The sequence below is a fragment of the Mus caroli genome, chromosome 7 (genome assembly GCF_900094665.2).
Source record: "Mus caroli chromosome 7, CAROLI_EIJ_v1.1, whole genome shotgun sequence".
Lineage (NCBI taxonomy): Eukaryota > Metazoa > Chordata > Mammalia > Rodentia > Muridae > Mus > Mus caroli.
In genome coordinates, this window is record NC_034576.1 from 104,122,057 (window position 1) to 104,140,838 (window position 18,782).

At 53.6% G+C, this 18,782-nt stretch overlaps 1 protein-coding gene across 9 annotated transcripts in view; it reads left to right on the forward strand.

The window, feature by feature from the left end:
* Window positions 1-18,782, forward strand: part of Pde2a (phosphodiesterase 2A) — a 90,242-nt gene that overhangs the window by 25,729 nt on the left and 45,731 nt on the right. For 2 of the 9 annotated variants that reach the window (XM_029479520.1, XM_021166409.1), the window contains exons 2-3: window positions 3,621-3,687; window positions 13,712-13,773. In XM_029479520.1, the coding sequence (XP_029335380.1) occupies window positions 3,669-3,687; window positions 13,712-13,773 (81 nt within the window). In that variant the 5' untranslated portion in view covers window positions 3,621-3,668. Of the gene's footprint in view, window positions 1-2,842; window positions 2,959-3,245; window positions 3,434-3,476; window positions 3,688-13,190; window positions 13,403-13,711; window positions 13,774-18,782 lie in introns of those variants that run through there. The other 7 variants (XM_029479517.1, XM_029479518.1, XM_029479519.1 and 4 more) reach the window with 6 other exon arrangements.

The window sequence follows — 18,782 nt, forward strand, 5'->3', positions numbered from 1 at the left end:
GTCCCTGTATTGTTGGGGATAAGAGTATCCTAACTCCATTTTCCTTTCCTGCCTTTTCCTAAGCATCGGGCATGAGCTTAAGATACAGATGATAGGTGGCCAGGGCTGGAATTGTGGGTCTGTGGTTTACTAGCTGTGTGAGCATGGACAGTTTACTTAGTGTTCTGGGCCTTCCTTATCTATAAACTGTGCTTGATAGGACTGGGGAGATAGTCCAGTCAGTGAAATGTTAGCCTTGCCAGACCAGGGCCTAGTCTAGTCCCAGAAAATATGTGAACATTCTGGTTGTGTGGTGTTCCTGTGATCCCAGCACTGGCGAGGCAAGCGACTGGAGGATTCTGGTAGCTTTGCTGGTCAACCAGGAATCTAGCCTAACTCCGTGATGAGCTCCATGCTCATTTGAGAGGCTAATCTCAGAGTAGACAGCATCCTCGAGGATGACTCTTGAGGCTGTCCTCCAGATTCTACAGGCAAGCACTCACCTGTGTACATGTATGCCCATACAAACATGCACACATGCATACTCACATACATGTACACACATCAGTTCTACTTTATGATGGAGGGGGTGTGTGGCTTGCTAGGTGTTGAAGTGTTCCAGGCCTAGACGTGCAACTCAAATCTTAGTGGTCAGGCTCTACTCTTGCCTCCACAGGACAGGGATCAGCTAGAATCTAATTCTAGGCTTTCAGACTAGGAAGTACTTTCAAATCATGAGGGAGAACCAGGCATAGTGGATCACACACTGTAGAGATAAGGAGCCCTGGGATTTATAGGGAGCTTTGGGGAACCAGACTTAACCTTGGGGTGGCAACACTTCCTAGCCATGAGAGTTTGGCAAGGTCCTTCCCTTTGCAATTTGGCAGAGCTTTGGTTGCCCCAACTGTGAGAGGACTGGCCTAGGAAATTCAGGGACTTCAGGTGAAGATGAAGCCTACCAAGTGCTGTAAGGGATTAGGTTGCTCATTTATTGAGTCTAGATGTGTTAACATTTCACAGATGGGGCAGTGGAGGACCCATTGGCCACATGCAGCAGCCCTCTGACTGAGTGAGGACACACTCAGTCCTCTTGATGAATGCTTGACTCAGAACAAATAACACACAAAGACTCAAGGGAGACAAAATGTGCATCTGAGACTATAGTCACCAAAGCAGGAGAGACTCAAGTAGGATTTAAAAAAATAACTTCTCAGGAGGCAAGTGCTGTGAAGGTCCCTAAAGATGGGTCTTTGCCAGGGTGGGGCTGGCTCTCGCCTGCAGAGCTAAGATGAGGTCCCCTGAAGATCCAGTACCTAGGGCCAGTAACCATGCCAGCACCTCCTGAGCACCTGTGTCTTACTTAGAGTATCTGAAAGCCTGAGACCAAGCCAGTGACATGTGACTAGGATTACTAAGGGGTTTGTGTACTGGACCTGGGAACAGTCATCATCATATTGGCCATCCCCCCTCTTTTACACAGAAGGAAACTGAGGCCAGAAAAGGGAGAGTCCCACTGAAGGAGTAGGTGTAACCTTTACACATCTTAGCCCATGCATGTCATGTTCTATAATGTTAATATGTAGGACAAACTGCTTTATTAAGAAGATGCACGTGGGAGGCAGAGGCAGGTGGATTTCTGAGTTCAAGGCCAGCCTGGTCTACAGAGTGAGTTCCAGGACAGCCAGAGCTACACAGAGAAACCCTGTTTCAAAAAAAGGAAGAAGAAGAAGAAGGAGGAGAAGAAGAAGAAGAAGAAGAAGAAGAAGAAGAAGAAGAAGAAGAAGAAGAAGAAGAAGAAGAAGAAGAAGAAGAAGCAGCAGCAATTGGCTTAGATCTCATCTCCAGACATGACTCCCAGGAAGGATACAAAAGCCCCCCCTGCCCCCCCGATCACTGATGTGGAATCCAGAAAAGGGGTCTTGGAGTAGATGGCCTCTGAGTTGCTCTTGAATGGTTAGCAGGGGACAGGGTGGCACCATGACAGACCAGGAGTCAAGAATGAGGCAGCTGCTGTCTAAAAGAAAAGGGCTGTATAAAAACAAGGGATGGGGGTTGTCAGAGCTGGTCAACAATCAGGGTTGTTTGAGCTGTGGAAGGTCTGTAATGCCAAGTGAGAGATTTAGGTTTTATGGTGCTCGTGGTAGAGTCCCCCACTAAGGATGGTTGAGCACTGGAAGCTGGAAGCTCAGCTAGGAGGGGGAAAAAATCCTTGTGTGGAAGATCACCCCTTGAGCTACTGGGACAGCTAGGACACTTCCAAGCCTGTGCCAGGTGCTGGGACCGTGTCCAGCACTGGGCTCAGTGACTCAACACTGGGGAAATTGCTCCCCAGGGGGAAAGGGCCCAAATGAATCACATCTATGAGGCAGGGAGCAGGGGGCTCACTGAGTCACCTCCCAAGGGCTGGGGGGAGAGGGAGTTACAGGAAGAGGGGCAGTAGCGCAGAAAGGAGAACCAGGGAAGGTCATAGTGAGGGCTGTCAGGAGTCTGTCTCACCATCATTCCAAGTTTTTGTCTTCTGGCAGCCCTGTGGGACAACTGACACCCAATGGGAAGGGGATCTAGCTAAAGTTACACTGGCAAAATCCAGGAAGACCCAAATTCACCATTCGATATAGACTCGTCCTGTGCCTTAGCCCATCTTATAGCAAGCAGAGGCTAGAAAACAGGGTGGTCCAGGCAAGGGGTTTGACCCAAGTTGCACAAATGTCCCCTCATCCCTCCAGCCAACCCCTACTGGGGTCAGGGTGTACCTTTGCGATAGAACACCAGGGGGCGCAGGAGCGTCACGGCTGCTGCAAGCGCCTGAGCACAGAGGCCGCTCTGCAGAGAAATGCGCTCCCAGCTCTCGGGGTCCCACCGCGGAACTACGGACGAGATGGCCCTGGGGCTCGCACCCTCTTCAGCCTCCTGGGACGCCGATGCAGGCCTACCTGGTAGCCTTAGGAACCCAGTGCTCTCACCCCACATTTGGGAACGGTGCGCCTGTGTGTGTCAGGGCGCACGTGTCTCCTTCACAAATCTGCTACCGCTTCAGGGCTCGTCCCATTTTGGAGCGACCTCTAAATTTCTCCCTCACTTTCCTCTACCCTCTGTACTGGAAGGAGTGAAGGGACCTCGGGGCTCCCGGACTGTGGCCGCGGCTCCTCTCCCCGCACTGCGCTGGACTCGGCCTCGGGGTTCTGGCCGGGCTACTGAAGTCCAAGTGATGGGGAGAGAATGTGGTGCGACAGTGCGCGGGACTCTGGGAGGGGCCCTACCACATAGGAGGAGTGACGATAGGATAAGCAGAAGGCAGCGAAGGCTGAGAGGCGACCGAGGAGGGGGAGCCCTCGTAGCCGACCCGCTGCAGGAGACTTAAGAGGGTGAAGGCCTGGCAGAGAGCAAGCCGGCCGGGATCGGGTGGGGTCCGATCTTTGGAAGGCGTTGAAGTGCTGTCCCCCGTAGCAGAAACGTAGGCGGGGCCTGGAGGCCTGGGGCGGGACGGGGGCGGGACCAGGGCGGACCCTCGCGCGGACCGGCGAAGCTGTTGCGGACAGGCTGACCGAGTGCAGCGGGCCGGGCTGGAGGGGCGGGCGGGCGGCTGCGAGCATGGTCCTGGTGTTGCACCACATCCTCATCGCTGTTGTCCAATTCCTCAGGCGGGGCCAGCAGGTCTTCCTCAAGCCGGACGAGCCGCCGCCGCAGCCATGCGCCGACAGCCTGCAGGTAGGAGCCCCCCCCCCCCCCCATTCTGGGTAACAGGGAGAAGCGGGTGTCCGGGGAGAGCACGGTGAGGGCCCGACCTCTGAAGAGCTTGCAGTCGTCTGCCCCACGGTCTACTCTCTCCTGAGAGACCCTTCCCTTAGTTTGGAACCCGTCTTGTACTGAATGGGACTGCAGCCATACCCAGAGGGGGTCCTTGATTCTTCGGCTCATAGCTCAAACGCCACTCCAGATTCTGACTCCGCTTCGCATCTAGAACTCCTCCATCCCAAACCCCGAAGTCCTAATCCTCGTTGCCCCCCTCAGCCACATTAACAGCTCTGTATAAGCCCGGAGTTCCCTCCTCCCAGGTTAGCCCCACTCCCTTCCCAAACCTCTGGCTCTCTACTGTACATATCAGATTCCAGGCACACCCATATCCTCTAAGCCCCTGGCTGCAGAGAGCTTTACCTCATAAGTGAGACCTCACCCCCAAACCTCTATCTTCTATTTTATAAAGTCTTACTCCCCATCCTTACTAATCATCTAGATTCTAGTCACCATCTTCCACCCAACCCAAGGGTCCAACCCCCTTTTAAAACCCAGATTCTCTCTTCTCCTCTGCCAGACTCCCCCCTCCCAGTCCTCACCTTTTACACAGACCTCCAGTCTCCTCCTGTTGCCTCCCAGCCTCTAGATGTGATAGTCCCACATCATTCTTCCAGTTCCCAAATTTCTGAGTGCATCGTCCTTTGGCCCCTCTGCTGTTCTCTTGTTTAGTGTGTTGCTCCAGGCTGCCTACCTCTCCTGGTCTGTTCAGCCCTTCCGTTTCTGTAGGTCTCTATCTTTGTGCTAGGGTCTTTCTGTGACCATGCCTTCCCTACATGTCTGCCTCTACTTTGGGTCGTGGGGGAACTGGCTCAGAAGACAGGGCTGGAGCCTCTAGGACCTCCACCTGTGCCTGTGTTCTCAGGTATGGCATAGGATGGACTCAAGTCCAAGGGCTTAAATGTGGAGAATGTAGCCTCAGGGTGCCCAAAATATATGGTGGGTAGGGATCGTGAGGTGGGACACTGGTATTTATAACTTATACATTATATCTCCTTATCCCAGCTGTCCTGGTAGTGACTGGGGCAGTTGGGTTTGGGGATAGAGAGAGGGGGTAAATGTCCTTCACCTGTGGTGAGGGATGGGTGAGTCTGGGGTATATGTGCTTATGTGAGGGTTCCTGTGTGCATAGCATGTGTTGAGTGTGTAATCATATATGTTGTGCTATGTATAATCACATCATTTGAATGAGATTCAGCATGGGGAGATGACAGTATGGAGATTGTGAGTCTGTGGTGTTACATGCTCTGTGTGACTACAGTGGCAGGATTGTGGGTGGGAGTTGTAGCACAGCGAGTGACTGTGGTGTGTGCATGTGGTTGTATCTGTCATGGCATTGTGATGCTATAGGGACAGCTTGCATGTTGAAGACTGAATAAGTGGCTATACATGCTATTTGTCTGCAGTATGTGGTCAGAATGAGTCCTAGTATGGTCCTGTTGGTTTCGAATGGATGTCCTGTGAGAGAGGAGTGGAGGTTCATGTCTGGGTGTGCTTCTAGCCTCCTGGGTAGCTTAGGGTCACTATGGTACATCCTGGGTTTGCTTAGAGAAAATATCTGGACGCCTGTGTGTTAGTGTTTGTGTGCTATGTGCCTTTGGTGACTGTTTGTGCAACTATGGACGAGACCAGGTGCAGCCAAGACCCAGGGTCCGGTTTACTCAGCAGCTGGTTGACCAGGTTGGAGGGTGGGCAAGAGAAAGCAGTTTCCAGACTGAAGGACTTTGTGTGTCTACAAATGGGTGATATTTTAGTCTGACATTAAGCATGCAAATTATGCAGAAGATGTCTGCACACGTGCTTCTGTGTCTGAGTGGTATGTGTGTGTGTGCATGTGTGTGTTTAGTTGGGTACATGCATCTGTGGCTAGGAAGGTGAGTGTGAGGTGTGTGAGGTGCACGGTGGGAGATGGAGTCTGAGTGTGGTGTGAAGTGTGGGTGTGGGTGTGAGCCGTGTGACTTTTTCAGTGTGAGGTGTGGGTTCTGTGATCTTTTCTCCCTGGGAGCTGTTTGCATGTGATGAGGAGAGTGTGGGGCATGGACAGTGAGTTAGGATGAGTTAGGGATGCCTTGGGGCAGGACTGAGGTCTGGGCAGTGGAGTGTGTGCATAAGGTGTGTGGTGTGAGAAAAGAGGTATATTATGTTTGGCCATGTGTGAATTCAGCAGGTGCCCCATAAATGTTTGTGGAATGACGTATATGTGCAAGGCAGGCTTGGCTGCCTTCCTGTCCTTGCTTTCCTTCTAATCAAGTCCCTAGAGATGCCCTCGCCTGCCCTCCCAACCCAGGCTGCCCCTAGCCTTTGCCCTTCATCCTTCTCACTTTGACCAAAGCCTTTGTCTTGAGTTTCCTGCTGAGCAGGCGCTGGACAGGCGGGCGGCGGGTGATGTTGTGGTCAGAGAACCTTTGTTCTTTTCCTCTTAGCTTGTCCCGTGTTTGGGGCCAGGTTTTAGAGGGTGGGGAGAGGATACACGTGTCAGCAAGTCTACTGTGTTTACTACAACCTCAGCAGAAGGGAGGGTCTAGCACTGACCAAAAGGTTGGGTGGTGTCTCTGGAGGTGCCCCTCTATACCAGAGCAGACTGTGCCTGGAGTTGACCAAACCTGAAAACAGTATACTGTTCAAACCGGAATGGTTAGGTTGTCTTTTTGGGTCAATATCACCTCGGTGATACTTTACCAAAGCTCTCCCCCTCCCGCTCCGTGCTCCCCTCTCCTCCTCCCTTCACTATGTCGTCAGACTAGGAGACAGTCAGAAAGACTTCAGTTTGTATCTGCCTTTGTTGACCCCACATCAGAGACAGACACTGTTCTCACAGAACCCATTACCGGAAAGGGTTGACCTGGTAAATTTTTGGGGACCCTTTAGTCTGATGGCAGAGGTCCCAGGCAATAGAGATTCACATCATACTTTCCAGAGAATGCTCTGGGACAGCCCTTCCCGGCACTCCCAACAGGTGTTGTTAAAGAACATTCAGGACTCCTAAGTTGGAGGCACAGAGCCATCCCAGTTAATTAGAAAGGGGCTGGGGCTTATTCAGCATTACCTTCTAGAAGATTCTTCAAGTGGGTTGTGCATAAGCTGGGCCTTGAAGCAGTGCGCGGTGGGTGTGGAACTGTGGTAGGAAATCATGCTGTGTCTGCCCAACTACGCCAGCAGCGCTCGCTGCCTGGCTTCTGGTCGCCATCCCTGGTCTCCAGCTTTTTGCTCCCTTTTTTACCCATCGTCTTTGGCTGAGTCACTGTCATAATTGTGGTCGCCATCATCGTTTAGCTAGTTCTTTCTAATTTGTGGGGTCCTTTGATGACATCTTGCCTATCGGCTGAACTCATGCAAATGCCTACAAGTGTTGGCGGAGGTCCTGCTCAGCCACACAGGTACCGTTTAACGCATTAGGATCATTTGGTGGGATTCTTAGCTTCCATGTGCACCAGCCCCTCCTCATGCCTCTCTCAGCACCTCCCCAGCCTAAATTGCACTTGGTTCTATGGAGTCTTCCATATCCAACCCATTGGGGTCTGGCTTCCTGTGTTCCAAACTAGGTCTGTCTCCTACTTGCTATTGGATTGCCCTGGAGGGTTGGCAGCCCACGCTGTCAGCTAGAGGAACTGAAGTCCTGAGCAGGGGAGTTCCTCCCAGAACCTCATCCCTCTAACATTCCCAGAGAGGAAGAGAGATGGCTGGGCCAGGGCTCACAGTGTGTGGCAGAGCTGATACCACTGTCCAGCTTTCCTGGCCACCAGGCTGGGCTCTGGCCCCAGCGCCATGCTGTTCCTTGGCTGGCCTCTGTACTGCCTGTGGCGGGTAAATGATTATTAATGACCCCCCTGGCAAAGAGACAGGAAATGCTTCCCAGCCACAGCTGGGGCACTCTTGCCTGCCAGCCTACCAGCTGTGCCCGCCCTGGCCATGGGGTGAGCATCATGCTATCTATGTCCGTTCTTCCCTGCATCCTAAGGCCTCCAGCCCCTCTGACTTTGACCTCCCAGGAATGTCCTTGCTCCCAACCTCTCATTTCAATCACCTTCCTTGTCTCAATCAAGAAAGAAGAAACCCTTCTTCCAAGAAGCCTTCCTTGAATGTTCAGCCAATTCCTCTGGTACCTGCTCTCGTGGGCTTGAGAACACAATGTCTTTGCCATGGATATTCTGTCCTTACTCTGATGGCTGCTCTGGTGACTCTAGGACTGGGCTGAATGCTTTCTGTAGTCTTTAACCCAGTCTCCCGGGGTTCTTGCACCCCTTGCTCTGCCCGTCCTAACTCTATATACTGCCAGGCCTTCCTAGGTGGACGCTCTGTTAATAGCGAGGTGAGAGATGAGCGTCCTCAAGTCTGCGCAATACTAGCCCGTGGCAGGTAGCTCAGACGCGGGTGCCAGGGGTGAGGCGGGAGAGAACCCAGACAGAGGCTGATGTGTGTGACTAAGGCAGAGCCGACTGGGGCCCTGAGCCCAGGGTTAGAGGAAGAGCAAGCTAGGTAGCTTTCAGAAAGAAACAACTCCGAGGGCCTAGGGATAAGCCTAGAGAACACCCTGGAGAAAGGAGGATGGTAACTGTGGTGGCTTGGTGGCAGACACAGGGAAGAAGACTGGCACTCTCAAGCCCCATGTTTGTGCTTATGGACCTGAACCCTGGACTGCCAAGGTGGCCAAGGCAGGGGAAGGACATCAGGAGACAGGAGATGTGGCTGGTGAGGCTGGCAGGATCCAAGATGTTCAGGGCTTACAAACCATGTTGAAGATTCTGGATGTTTTCCAGGGAGTCGGCATGAGAGGAGGAACTGGATGTCTGGCTTGTGCAGGATTGTGTGCCGCTTCCTGGAGTGGAAACTGAGGCTTAGGCTGCTGCAGTCCATGCTGGGGATGATGGGACCTGGTCAGGGAAAGGACGGCAGGGCAAGGACTCTGTGCTGGGATAGGGAGCCCAGCAACAGAGGTGGGAGGAGAAGGGGAGAAGTGAGGTGACTGGGTGGGCTCTATGTAGCCTCTGAGAGCCCAAGAGAGGAGATGGTGTGGGGGTGCAAGCCTGGGCCTGAATCCAAGGAGTACCTCCCAGGAGGTTACCAGCCAGGAGGTCACCAGCTACCAGACTAACAGGGGACTTGGATCCCACTCAGGGCTGCTGTATTCTCATCAATCCATATGTGGGCAACTGGTGTTCTGCCCTGGGCAGCAAGCATGTTCAGAACTGGAAAAACAAAAACAAAAACAAAAACTAAAACTAAAACTAAAACTAAAACTAAAACAAGCTGCAAAAATTAGTAGACTTCAAATCCAAAAAAATATATGAGAAGAAATGTAAATTTATGAAAATGAGCAATGTACCTGACCCTTCTCATGTAAATTGTAGACTGCTGCTTCCCTGGACTTTATAGCTCAGACTTCTGTGAACTGTCTCTGATGTGGTCACCCCCCAGGGCCCCGGCCTTCCTGTTTTGAGGAGCCTGCCCTTCCTTTCCAGCTGGTGCCTGGGGTGAAGGAAGACATTTTGCTTTTCCTGTCTCTTGCCCGGAGGGAATTAGCCCTTTGCAACCCCCATGCACGGTTGGTTAGCACACCAGGGTGGACGGTGGTGGAGACAGGCTGAAGGTATTGAAGAGAAAAGAATGAGAAGAGGCGGAAAGGACACTTGAGAGGGGCGGGGAGGCGGGCAGCAGCTGACCCCATGCAAGCATGGGGTCTTCAGAACTTGAAGGTTGTCCAGTCGTCAGAAACACCAACCTGTATAGGTGCAGCTGTGCAGTGTCAAGGCTGGGCATTGCTGGGTTCCTTGCTTTGGGGTGCACTCCTTCTGCATTTTCTCACTTGTTAAGCGAGGAAGTTTGGAGGCCCATGGCTCTGAGGGCTGTATGAGTGCCAGCTCCTGAGGGACTGTCATCTCACTGGGAGGATGATCGCCTTCTATGACTCTCAGCTCTCAGCCCAGGGCTGGGTGGGTGTGTGGCTGTGTGAATCCTACATTCTGTGATTTTAAGATGCTGGGACTCTGGGAGCCCAAGATGCGGACATTCTGTGCATGCAAGGATTCTAGAATCTGATGATTTGATGATTCAATGATGCTAAATGGGGCTGCTGGGAAGAGCTGCAGCCACCTGCCTTGTTAATGTCAATGTTCAGTTATTAAAAACATAACAAGACACAATGGAGACAGATAGCTTGGGGAGGGATGGCAGCTCCACCCCCCAAGGGAAGGAGGGGAGGAGGGGGTGCCTTGACATCACAGGAGATGGTGACCCTTTTAGCCTGGTCACATGGGCTCGCCCCTGCCACGGCAGACTTAGTGCATGTTCACGTGAGGGACCTGCCACTTTCTAAGCTTGTATGCCATAGCAGTCAGTCCCATCACCCACTGCCTGCATCCCCCAAAGAGCACCATTCTTCCCAGCCCTCGAGGTGTCTTCATAGAGCTGTAGATGGATGTAGACAGAAGGAGGGGCCTGCTTACCCCTTTTCTCAACAGCTGCCTGAGGGGAAAACAGGACGTGAGTACTTCCTGGATGCGGGTGTGCAGATGCAGGAACCTTTGCCAGTGAGGACTGGGGACCCAGAGAGTAACTGGAGGATAGTCTCTGTGTTCCCTACAGACTCAGCTCTTATCCTGAGGCTTAGGGGGCCTAGAAGAGCTGATGGAGACTGGCCTGAGTCTCAGACACCGTGCAGTTTGTCACAAAACCAGCCCTGTAGTCTAGTACCTCACTGCCTTTTGAATCCTGCTTGTGCCTCATTACCCAGGCCAGGAAAGGAACCCTGGCTCAAAGAGAAGATCTTGCCTTTTAAAGCCTAACCTTGGTGAACCCCGCAGAAGCCTGTCAAGGCTGCATGTCCAGAATTCCCCAGCCTAGTAGGCTGCCAAATCAAAACTAGTCCATTACCTAACAGGTCTGACCTAGGGCTCCCCGATTCCCCAGGTGCACCTCATTGCCACCCAGCCTTTCCCTTCCCCTGGGATCTCTGTGAGACAGGATTGGAGGAAGGACTCAAGTTCAAGGGCAGAGTCCCTGTCTGCCACCCTCCAGCCTTCTCCTCCCACAGGCTAGAAAGCAGGTGGGAGACAGCTGTTCTCCTCATCCACAAGGCTCCATTGTATACTCCCTCTTGTCTCGGTCTCAAGAGTAGGGTCTCCTGCAGGGAACCCTCTGCAGCTGACTGGCTCTCAGAGAGCCTTCCTGTGGTTCCCCAGCCAGGCTTTCCCCTCTGCTCTTCCACTCCTGTTCTCTCATACTCTCTCTTGGCCAGGAGCCCCAGGCACTCTCCCATCCCTATAGGTCTCTATTTCTGGTTGTACAGGTGTGACTCTCTCAAAAGCCAGCCTAGGAAATGTCCTAGAAGATCAAGTCGAACCCTTTTCCTCTGATGAAGGCGTTGCTTCAGAGAGGGAAAGGTCCTGACTAAAGTGACACAGTAGGCGGTGGCAGATCTCTGTGCTGTGCCCCTCTCCTCTAGGTCATGGGCACACCTTGCCCTTCGCCTCGGGTGTCCAGGGTTTGGGAATTGACCATGATAGACACAGAATACACAGGAACTTCCTGAAGCCCAGCTACCCTCTCTTAGCCTTACCCCACAGCCCCAAGCTGCTGTCTGTCTTCTTTGCTCAGCCCTGTCTTCTCCACTGTCTCTGATGTCTAGATAGCCATTCCATTTGGCAAACCCTGACCTTGGGACTCAACTTGACCCTCCATGTCTGGTATGGGTACCCGTGCATACAGACACACAGACATGTGCAAAGATATCACAAGCACAAACAAATCCCATCCAGGTTAAAACTGGACCAGATATAAAGGAGGTCACTGTGGCTGCTACCGTCTTCTCTTTGCTGTAACACCCCCGCCCCCCAGCATCTCGTGTGAAGCCCTTCAGGGTCCTGCAGATGGGCCCCACCTCACTAGTTTCTCAGTGACAGCTGGGGACATGCCTTCCTCCACAGTGAGATCCCTCCCTTCAGTCTTCAGGAGCAACTCAGCTTCCTGTGGCTGGGTGGGAAAGCCAAGAGGCTCCCCAGAGGACAGTGGGACAATGAGGAGGAACTGACAGATAAGACTTTGCATCTTCTCAAAGCAGGCCCCGCCCCACCCTGACGGCCCCACCTGGCAACTTGGGCATAGCCCTGTCCTGTTCCCCTTTAGAACTAAGGGTTTTGTGTGCCCTCTGGCACAGAGGTCAAAGAATCGAGAGCACCGATACCCCGTGGTAGTTTTTTTGACTGAATCCAGAGAGGTCAGGTTCTTAGGTTACTGGCGATATATGGACAGGTAAATCCGTATTCTCAGGCATGGGGGCAGGGAAGTGTGTGATGCGGCAGGGATCGGCATTAGAACTGGGGAAGGCCTGTGAATGCCCAACTGAGATTCTCCCCTCCTCCAGTTCCCTATACTTGGGGTCAAGTAGAGGGGATTGGAAGAGAGAGAGAGATTCGGTGTCTGAACTGGAGCAGCCCTCCTTAGGAGTCTCTGAGGGTGGTAAAGGCTCTCTTCCACTCTGTGTTCTCCTGGGAGAGGAGGGCATTCAGGACTGTGGGGACGAGGAGGCAGATGTTCTGTGCACAAGGGGGATGTCCTCTAGGGTCAGATACTTATCTCAGCCCTCGCTCGTCATTTCCTCTGCAGGACAAGGCAGAGTTAGCGGGGTCATTGCACACAGGGAAGGGACAGACTGGAGCCAACAAATGCCAGACCCTATAGCAGCTAGCAGAGGTGATCTTGTCGTGTCCTGGGTTATGATCGGTCCCCTGTAGAGGTCTAGCCACTCAGCCACACTTGTCTGGGGAGATGGCCACTCCTAGACTGTCACTCTACATACAGACACCTGAGTGACACTCAGGACTAGCCGAATATGTAGCAAACCAGGAAACCCCACCAGACATAGGGGACACGTGAGACAAACAGACACCTGACAGGGTCATTCCACAAGCATCCACATACCAGGTGCAGCCACTATCACCTCCCCCATTACCCCCATGAGGGCCAGAGACTCCTATAGCCACAGGCAGGTGTCCAGTGCCTGGGTGGGGAAGAGAGGGATGCCAGGCAGGGAACTTAGCTCTTCCCCATGCCAGACTGTGTCTCCCCCATCCTACAGAGCGAGCGCCTCCGGCTGTTTATTTCCTTTCGGGGATGGGTGTTTTGTCCCCCTCCCCCTCTCCCCACCCTGTCCCCACCACAGGCTTCCGAAGCTGCCAAATCAAATCAGTCCCTGCACCCTCGCCAGGCTGGCATGGAGGCCAGCAGCTGACGGGAACGAAGCCAGGCTCAGAATATCCCACCGCCTGTCCGATGCTGGGACATGCTTGGGAGGTGGGGAGGTGGCGGGGGGAGGGGCAGGAGACTGCAGCTGGCCCAGGACAGTGCTTGGCAGAGAAGCTGGGGCTTCTCCAAGTTGCCTGAGTGGTCGACCTCTGAGAATCAGTGAGCAGGTCGCTGGTCTGTCAGGCCTGAAGCAGCACTGTTAGCAGCACTCTGGGGGTGGTGGAGGTGGCGCTGGGAGAACTGGGTAGAGGTCCAGTTGAGGCCCAGAGGTCTCAGTGCCAGATTGTTGATAGCTGTTTGCACACACGTCACAAGCTCTTGGGATTTTCAGCATCTCTGGACTTTGAGAGCCAGGGCCCAGCCCACTCTGGAGAGTCACTGACTACTTCAGGTGGGTGTTCTGATTCCATTTTACAGATAAGGAAACTGAGGTTTAGGAAGGCCTGAGGTTTCCTGGAGAGAAAAGTAGAAGTGGAGGGACCTCAGGATGAGTAGAACGGTGTTCATGTCTATAACTTGGGAACTCTAGGCAAAAAGGCAAAATGTGTCTCTGTTCTCAGAGTTGAGAAAAAGCAGACAAAGATGCCCAGGGATCAAGAAGGGTGTTGTAGGGAGAGCCGGGCACAAGCAGGGAGGGCAGACTGGGGAGAATGGGAGAAGGCCTGGTAGGCCTCAGCCCTTGGCCTTCTTGTCTCTGCAGCCAGCCAGGACCCCCTTGCACAGAAGCCAGAACCCCCAGGGAGTAGAGACGACCAACTGGAGGTGAGAGCTCAGTGGGCACTGGGGGTGGGGTGCAGGATTTGGAGGCTGGAGCTGCATCCCCCGCCCACCCTCTCCAGCCTAAGGGCACACACATGCCAAGACCCATCTTCTTACTCCGTGCCCAGCCTGGAGGGCAGGCTCTCTGTCCTCACCTCAGCTGGAAGCCACTTCTGACTCCTCTCTGGTTCTCTATGTCCTTCCGAGTCCTTGCCCACTGCAGAGCTCCTCTCCCATCTCCACCCCTGCACTGGCCATGCCCCCGACACGCATTGGCTGCTTGCTCCCAATTGTCCCCACCTTCCCCGCGATTGCCGAAAGGATCTTTCTAACACCCAAATTTGAACCTGTCTACTCACACACTCTCCATGGTCCCCATCCTCCTGACCTTCCAAAGCCCCGGCCTACCATAATCTCCCTCGTCCGTTCTTGCTTCACCAAACACCTGCTGCTGACATCCTGAACAGTCCTGGGCTCTGCACTAGCCCCCCTCCTCCAGGATAACCTCCTCCCACTCTCCATCAACTCCAGCCCCAGCCGGCTCACGCCTCCTCCTCTGAGCTCTCCCACCTGGCGGTTGGGTGCTAGGGCAACCTGTTGTCTTTGCCCACTGTGTGCCGTAAGAACCCTGCTTTCTTCATACTGTGACTCTGAGTGTATGCCTGGCTTGCCCCTGCACTACGAGCTCCCTAAGCCTGGAATCTGTGTTTCTTATTCCCTACCTCCACTGATGGAGGGACACCAGCCCAGCTCCGACTGTCTTTGGGGGGGTGCCTTGATTTAACCTTCCATGTTCAACGGGTAACAAAAATGGGGGTAAACTGTGGGTCTGGAAGATTGAAACAGAGTGGTGTGTGTGTGTGCGCGTGCGTGCGTGCATGTGCACTGGTTCCTGTGTCTGCCAGTGTGCCCAAGAAAACTGAGGGGAAGACGTTGTTGCCAGTGTCAGCCCCATGGTGCCAAGCCCTGTGAGCATGTGCCCTGTACAGCTCTTAGCATAAGCTAGGGTTGGGGGAAGGCAAGACTCAGAGCAGGGTAGAGCTGAGGCTAGATGCCTCCCTGTCCATTCATTAAGTTGAGAAAGAGATGTCCACCAGGGTTTGGGGCAGGGGCTCAACATGGCTTTCCTACTGTAGCATGAGGCCAGGACTGAGTATGTCCCTTGCAATGGGACTGGGTCCTGATGCTAGGTGCTGGCCAAAGGAAGGGAGAGGGACTAGAGCGTCATTATTAATTTATTTATTGCCGTGGCATTCCCCATGGGTGGGAGCTCCCACCAGAGCTGGGACAGATGGTGTTCCTGGGAGCCAGCAGTGTCTCAGCAGCCTCGGCCACCCGCCAGGGAAGACTGCATTTGTCACCAGCCCAGGAAGCCACAAGGGGAGGGATTTGGAGAAGCTGAGACCCTCTAGGGTTGTGGAGGCTGAAGGAGCCTGGCTCCAGGTTCTGTGTCTCTGTGTGCAGACTCTGTCCCTCGCCCATTAGCCCTCCTGCCTGCAATTCACATCCAGTCCCTTCCCCATTCCAGCAGTAGCATCCTCTCCATGAGGCCTCCCCTGAGCAAGCCTTTGTTCTCTGCTGTCATCTCTCTCCCTTTCCTGTTGGGTCCTGTTTCCCTCTCACTCTCATTAAGGATTTCAGACTGGGGCTATCTCAGCTCTGTTCTACCCACAACCCTTCACTCATCTCAAAGGATGGTTATCATCAGCTCTGCCATCTGGGAGAACCTGCTCTGGTCTGGGTCTGCCATGCAGCCATCCTGAACCCATGTTCCTCCTTTGTAAGCAGAGATGAGATCTCCCAATGGATATAGTTCAGGTCGGCAGCGTGCTTAGTAGAACAAAGGCCCTGGGTTCCATCCTGAGCACTGCACACATCAGGCTCAGTGGTCAGCTTGGGATACAAAGTACTTTGTCTTCAGAACCCAAAATAACACTAAACAAGCAAGCAACGACAAAAAAGCCCAAACAAACAAAAAAAGATCTCCCACTGTCACTGGGACAGAAATGCAACGTTATCAGCATTAGCCTGAGAGAAGCTGCAGGGTTCATGTGAGGCCCAGACCCAGGCCTGTGCCACAGCAGGTTATGGGAAGAGCTTTCTTGCTCAGTGATCTGTATAGTTGGGACTAAATTATCCCCCGGCCCCAGCACACACACACAAGGCAGTGCACGCAGTAGGACTGAAGTGAGGCTTGTAAAGTTCTGTGGGCTCAGGACATTCTTCTGGCACTGGCTTGGTAGCAGCAATAGTCACCATGCTGTCAGCACCTCCCTACCCAGCAGGTACTGGTTCAGCATACTCTTTAGGGATGGCTCCCTGGCCTCTGGCCAGCGGGAGGGAGGAGCCTTTCTGGCTAATCCTGAGATCCAGACCCTGGGACGACATCATACTCAGTAGAGACAGTTCAGGTTGGTGAACTAAGTGCACCAAGCTAATATCTCCGAGCTGGGACCAGGGACTATGTGGGGTCCTGGGAGCTCCAGCCAGGGTGAAGATAGCAGCAGGTGCGGAGACAAGGCAGGCATAGAACAAATGCACGGCTGCCGATACCAAGCTCCCCAATGCACACACGGTCCAGCCGCTGCACCTCCGTGGCTGCCTTTGGAGAAAATCAAGACTATATCCCTTGGCATGGCACTGCTCCCCAGGCCCACTGGGGTCTTTCACATCCACTTCTTGTCCTTGAACAGTCAGTGCTTCGGTCCGGTGGCTTTGCTCCATCTTCAGTCCCCCCAGCCGCATGCCACACTTGCTCATACTGACACCTCCGGGTTAAACGTGAGACGTTTCCCACCTCAGGTGGACTCCATCTTCTCCCCTCCCTGGGCACTCACAGCTCTATGTCTCCCTGCACGGGCATTGGGCAACTTGTTACGTCACACAGAGTTATTGGGTTCATTGGGGCCTGGTATACAGTAGATGCTTAACAAAGACTTCTCTCATGGATGAGCATACCCGTGTATAGGGTTAGAGTAGGTAAGAAGGAGGCTCAGTTGGTGGATTAGGGCAGTCATGGAGGCTTCTGAGAGACTTCACAGAGACATAAAGGATGGAGAGAGTCAAGACTAGAGACCAGCTGGTTGTCAGAATCCACGGGGTCAGCTCCCAACAGAATCAATGAAGGGTACCAAGGACCAGAGCTAGGGAGTGAAGTAAAGGCTCCATGGTGGAGGAGGGGGCTCAGGCACTGGCTCACTGGTTCACCATGGGCAGATCTGGGAGCCATGCAAAGCAAGGTTGGTGCTGTGGAGGAGCAAGGCTTGAGCGAGCTCAGATGAGCAATGGGGCAGGACTGCAGGTCAGTGGAGCATAGGTCCTGGGCACTGGGGGTGAGCCTGAAGGGCCACAGTGAAGCCATTTGCCGGGCCTAGTTGAGCATTCCTGATCACGCACTCCTCCTGCCAGCTGTTCCTGCTGCATCCTGAATTCTCACATCAGTAGCAAGTGGCCTCAGTGCTGCCCTGTGGCCCCTGAGGGAGCTACTGCCAACAAGTCGGCTGTAGCATCTGGCATCCATGGGGGCCCCAAGGCCCTGCCATCTGTGTGTGCCCACCTGTCAGGCTGCACAGGCCTGGGGCATAAAGAGGCTTGGGACCAGAGAAGAGGTCTCAGCTGTCACCCTAGCCTGTCTCTCTGTCTGCCCATCCATCTGTCCACACCCGACTGGTGAGAAAACAGTGGGAATGGCCCCACAGGCAGGTCCTTCCATCAGAAAAGCACAGTCAGAAGGAAGAAGATGAAAGCCAAGATAAGGCCAGGCTGGGGGGCAAGCTCAGGCTCAGAGAAACAACGGGAATGGCTGAGAGATATACAGCAGGTCCACAGGGGTGTTGGGACAGATGCTGGGGGCCAGGCATGAGCATGAGAGCGAGCGGAACACCATCCCCTCCCCCCGCTCTGTCCTGCTTGGCCCTTGGCTGTAAACACTCAGAGAACAAGTTCCGTTTCCCGGGAAATATTTATCTCGAGCCGTGTGGGGAGCGTGTGCGTTGGCCTCCTTGTGTCCTTCCTGCAGGTTGGCCCGGGCAAGAGGTGAGGGGCCTTGGCAACCAAGAGGGACAATCTGTAGGGCCATAGGAAAAGCCAGGAAGGAGGGGGCCGTACCCTGAGTTCCCTGACTGGAGCCTGAATCAGAACTGTGCTGGCCTGGGAGGGAGGAACCTGTTTTCTCTAAATTCCACAGACTGACCTCTGCTCTCTCATCCTGTCTTCATCCTTGTCAGCCCTGACGCTGCCAGGTTCCCGTCTGTCTCTAAGACACTTTGCTCCTGTGTGGTTCCTCAACTCTAAGCCTTTTCTTTCTCTTCTACCTCATTTCCCAGATCTTGGAGCCTTCCTTAGGGGTGGCTTCCTCTGGCTTCCTCTTTCTAACTCTCTGACCTTCTGACCTTTTGTCATCTGCCCTCCTTCTCCTTCCTCTGTCAGGCTTCCAGACTGAGACCTGCTGGTCTTGTCTAAAGTCAATCAGACAATGTTTGTTGTAGCCTGTCAGGACTCTCACTAGGAAGCACAGGGCTAGGCACTCTATCAATGGTGCCTATGTGGTACCTAGTGAGTATCTCCTGTGCCCATATCATGGGACCAGCCCAAGCCCAGGCACTAGGACAATTTGAGTATGTTAAGGGGAGACCAGGAAAAGCCCCATGAGACCACATAGAATAAGCAGGAGCCCAAAGTGTTTGCTGACTGGCTACGAGCTGTAGGTCCCAGACAGGGCCTAGCCCGACTGGACCCTGACAACAGGAAACCTCTGAAGGAACATGCCTTAGCTGAGGTCTCTGAGCACAACAACAGGAAACAGTGTTGACACGAGGCAGCAGCTCTGTGACTATACCCAGCAAAGGGGTGGGTGTGGGTGCTGCTTCGGTGACACTGAGACATAGGTGGTGGGACAATGGGTATTCTAAGGGGTGTGGACATTGGATCTGTGACATGTGATACTACTAAGTATTTGACCGTGATCGATCATGGGATTCTGTGTAGAGAGCAAATGAGTCGCTGAGTACTGG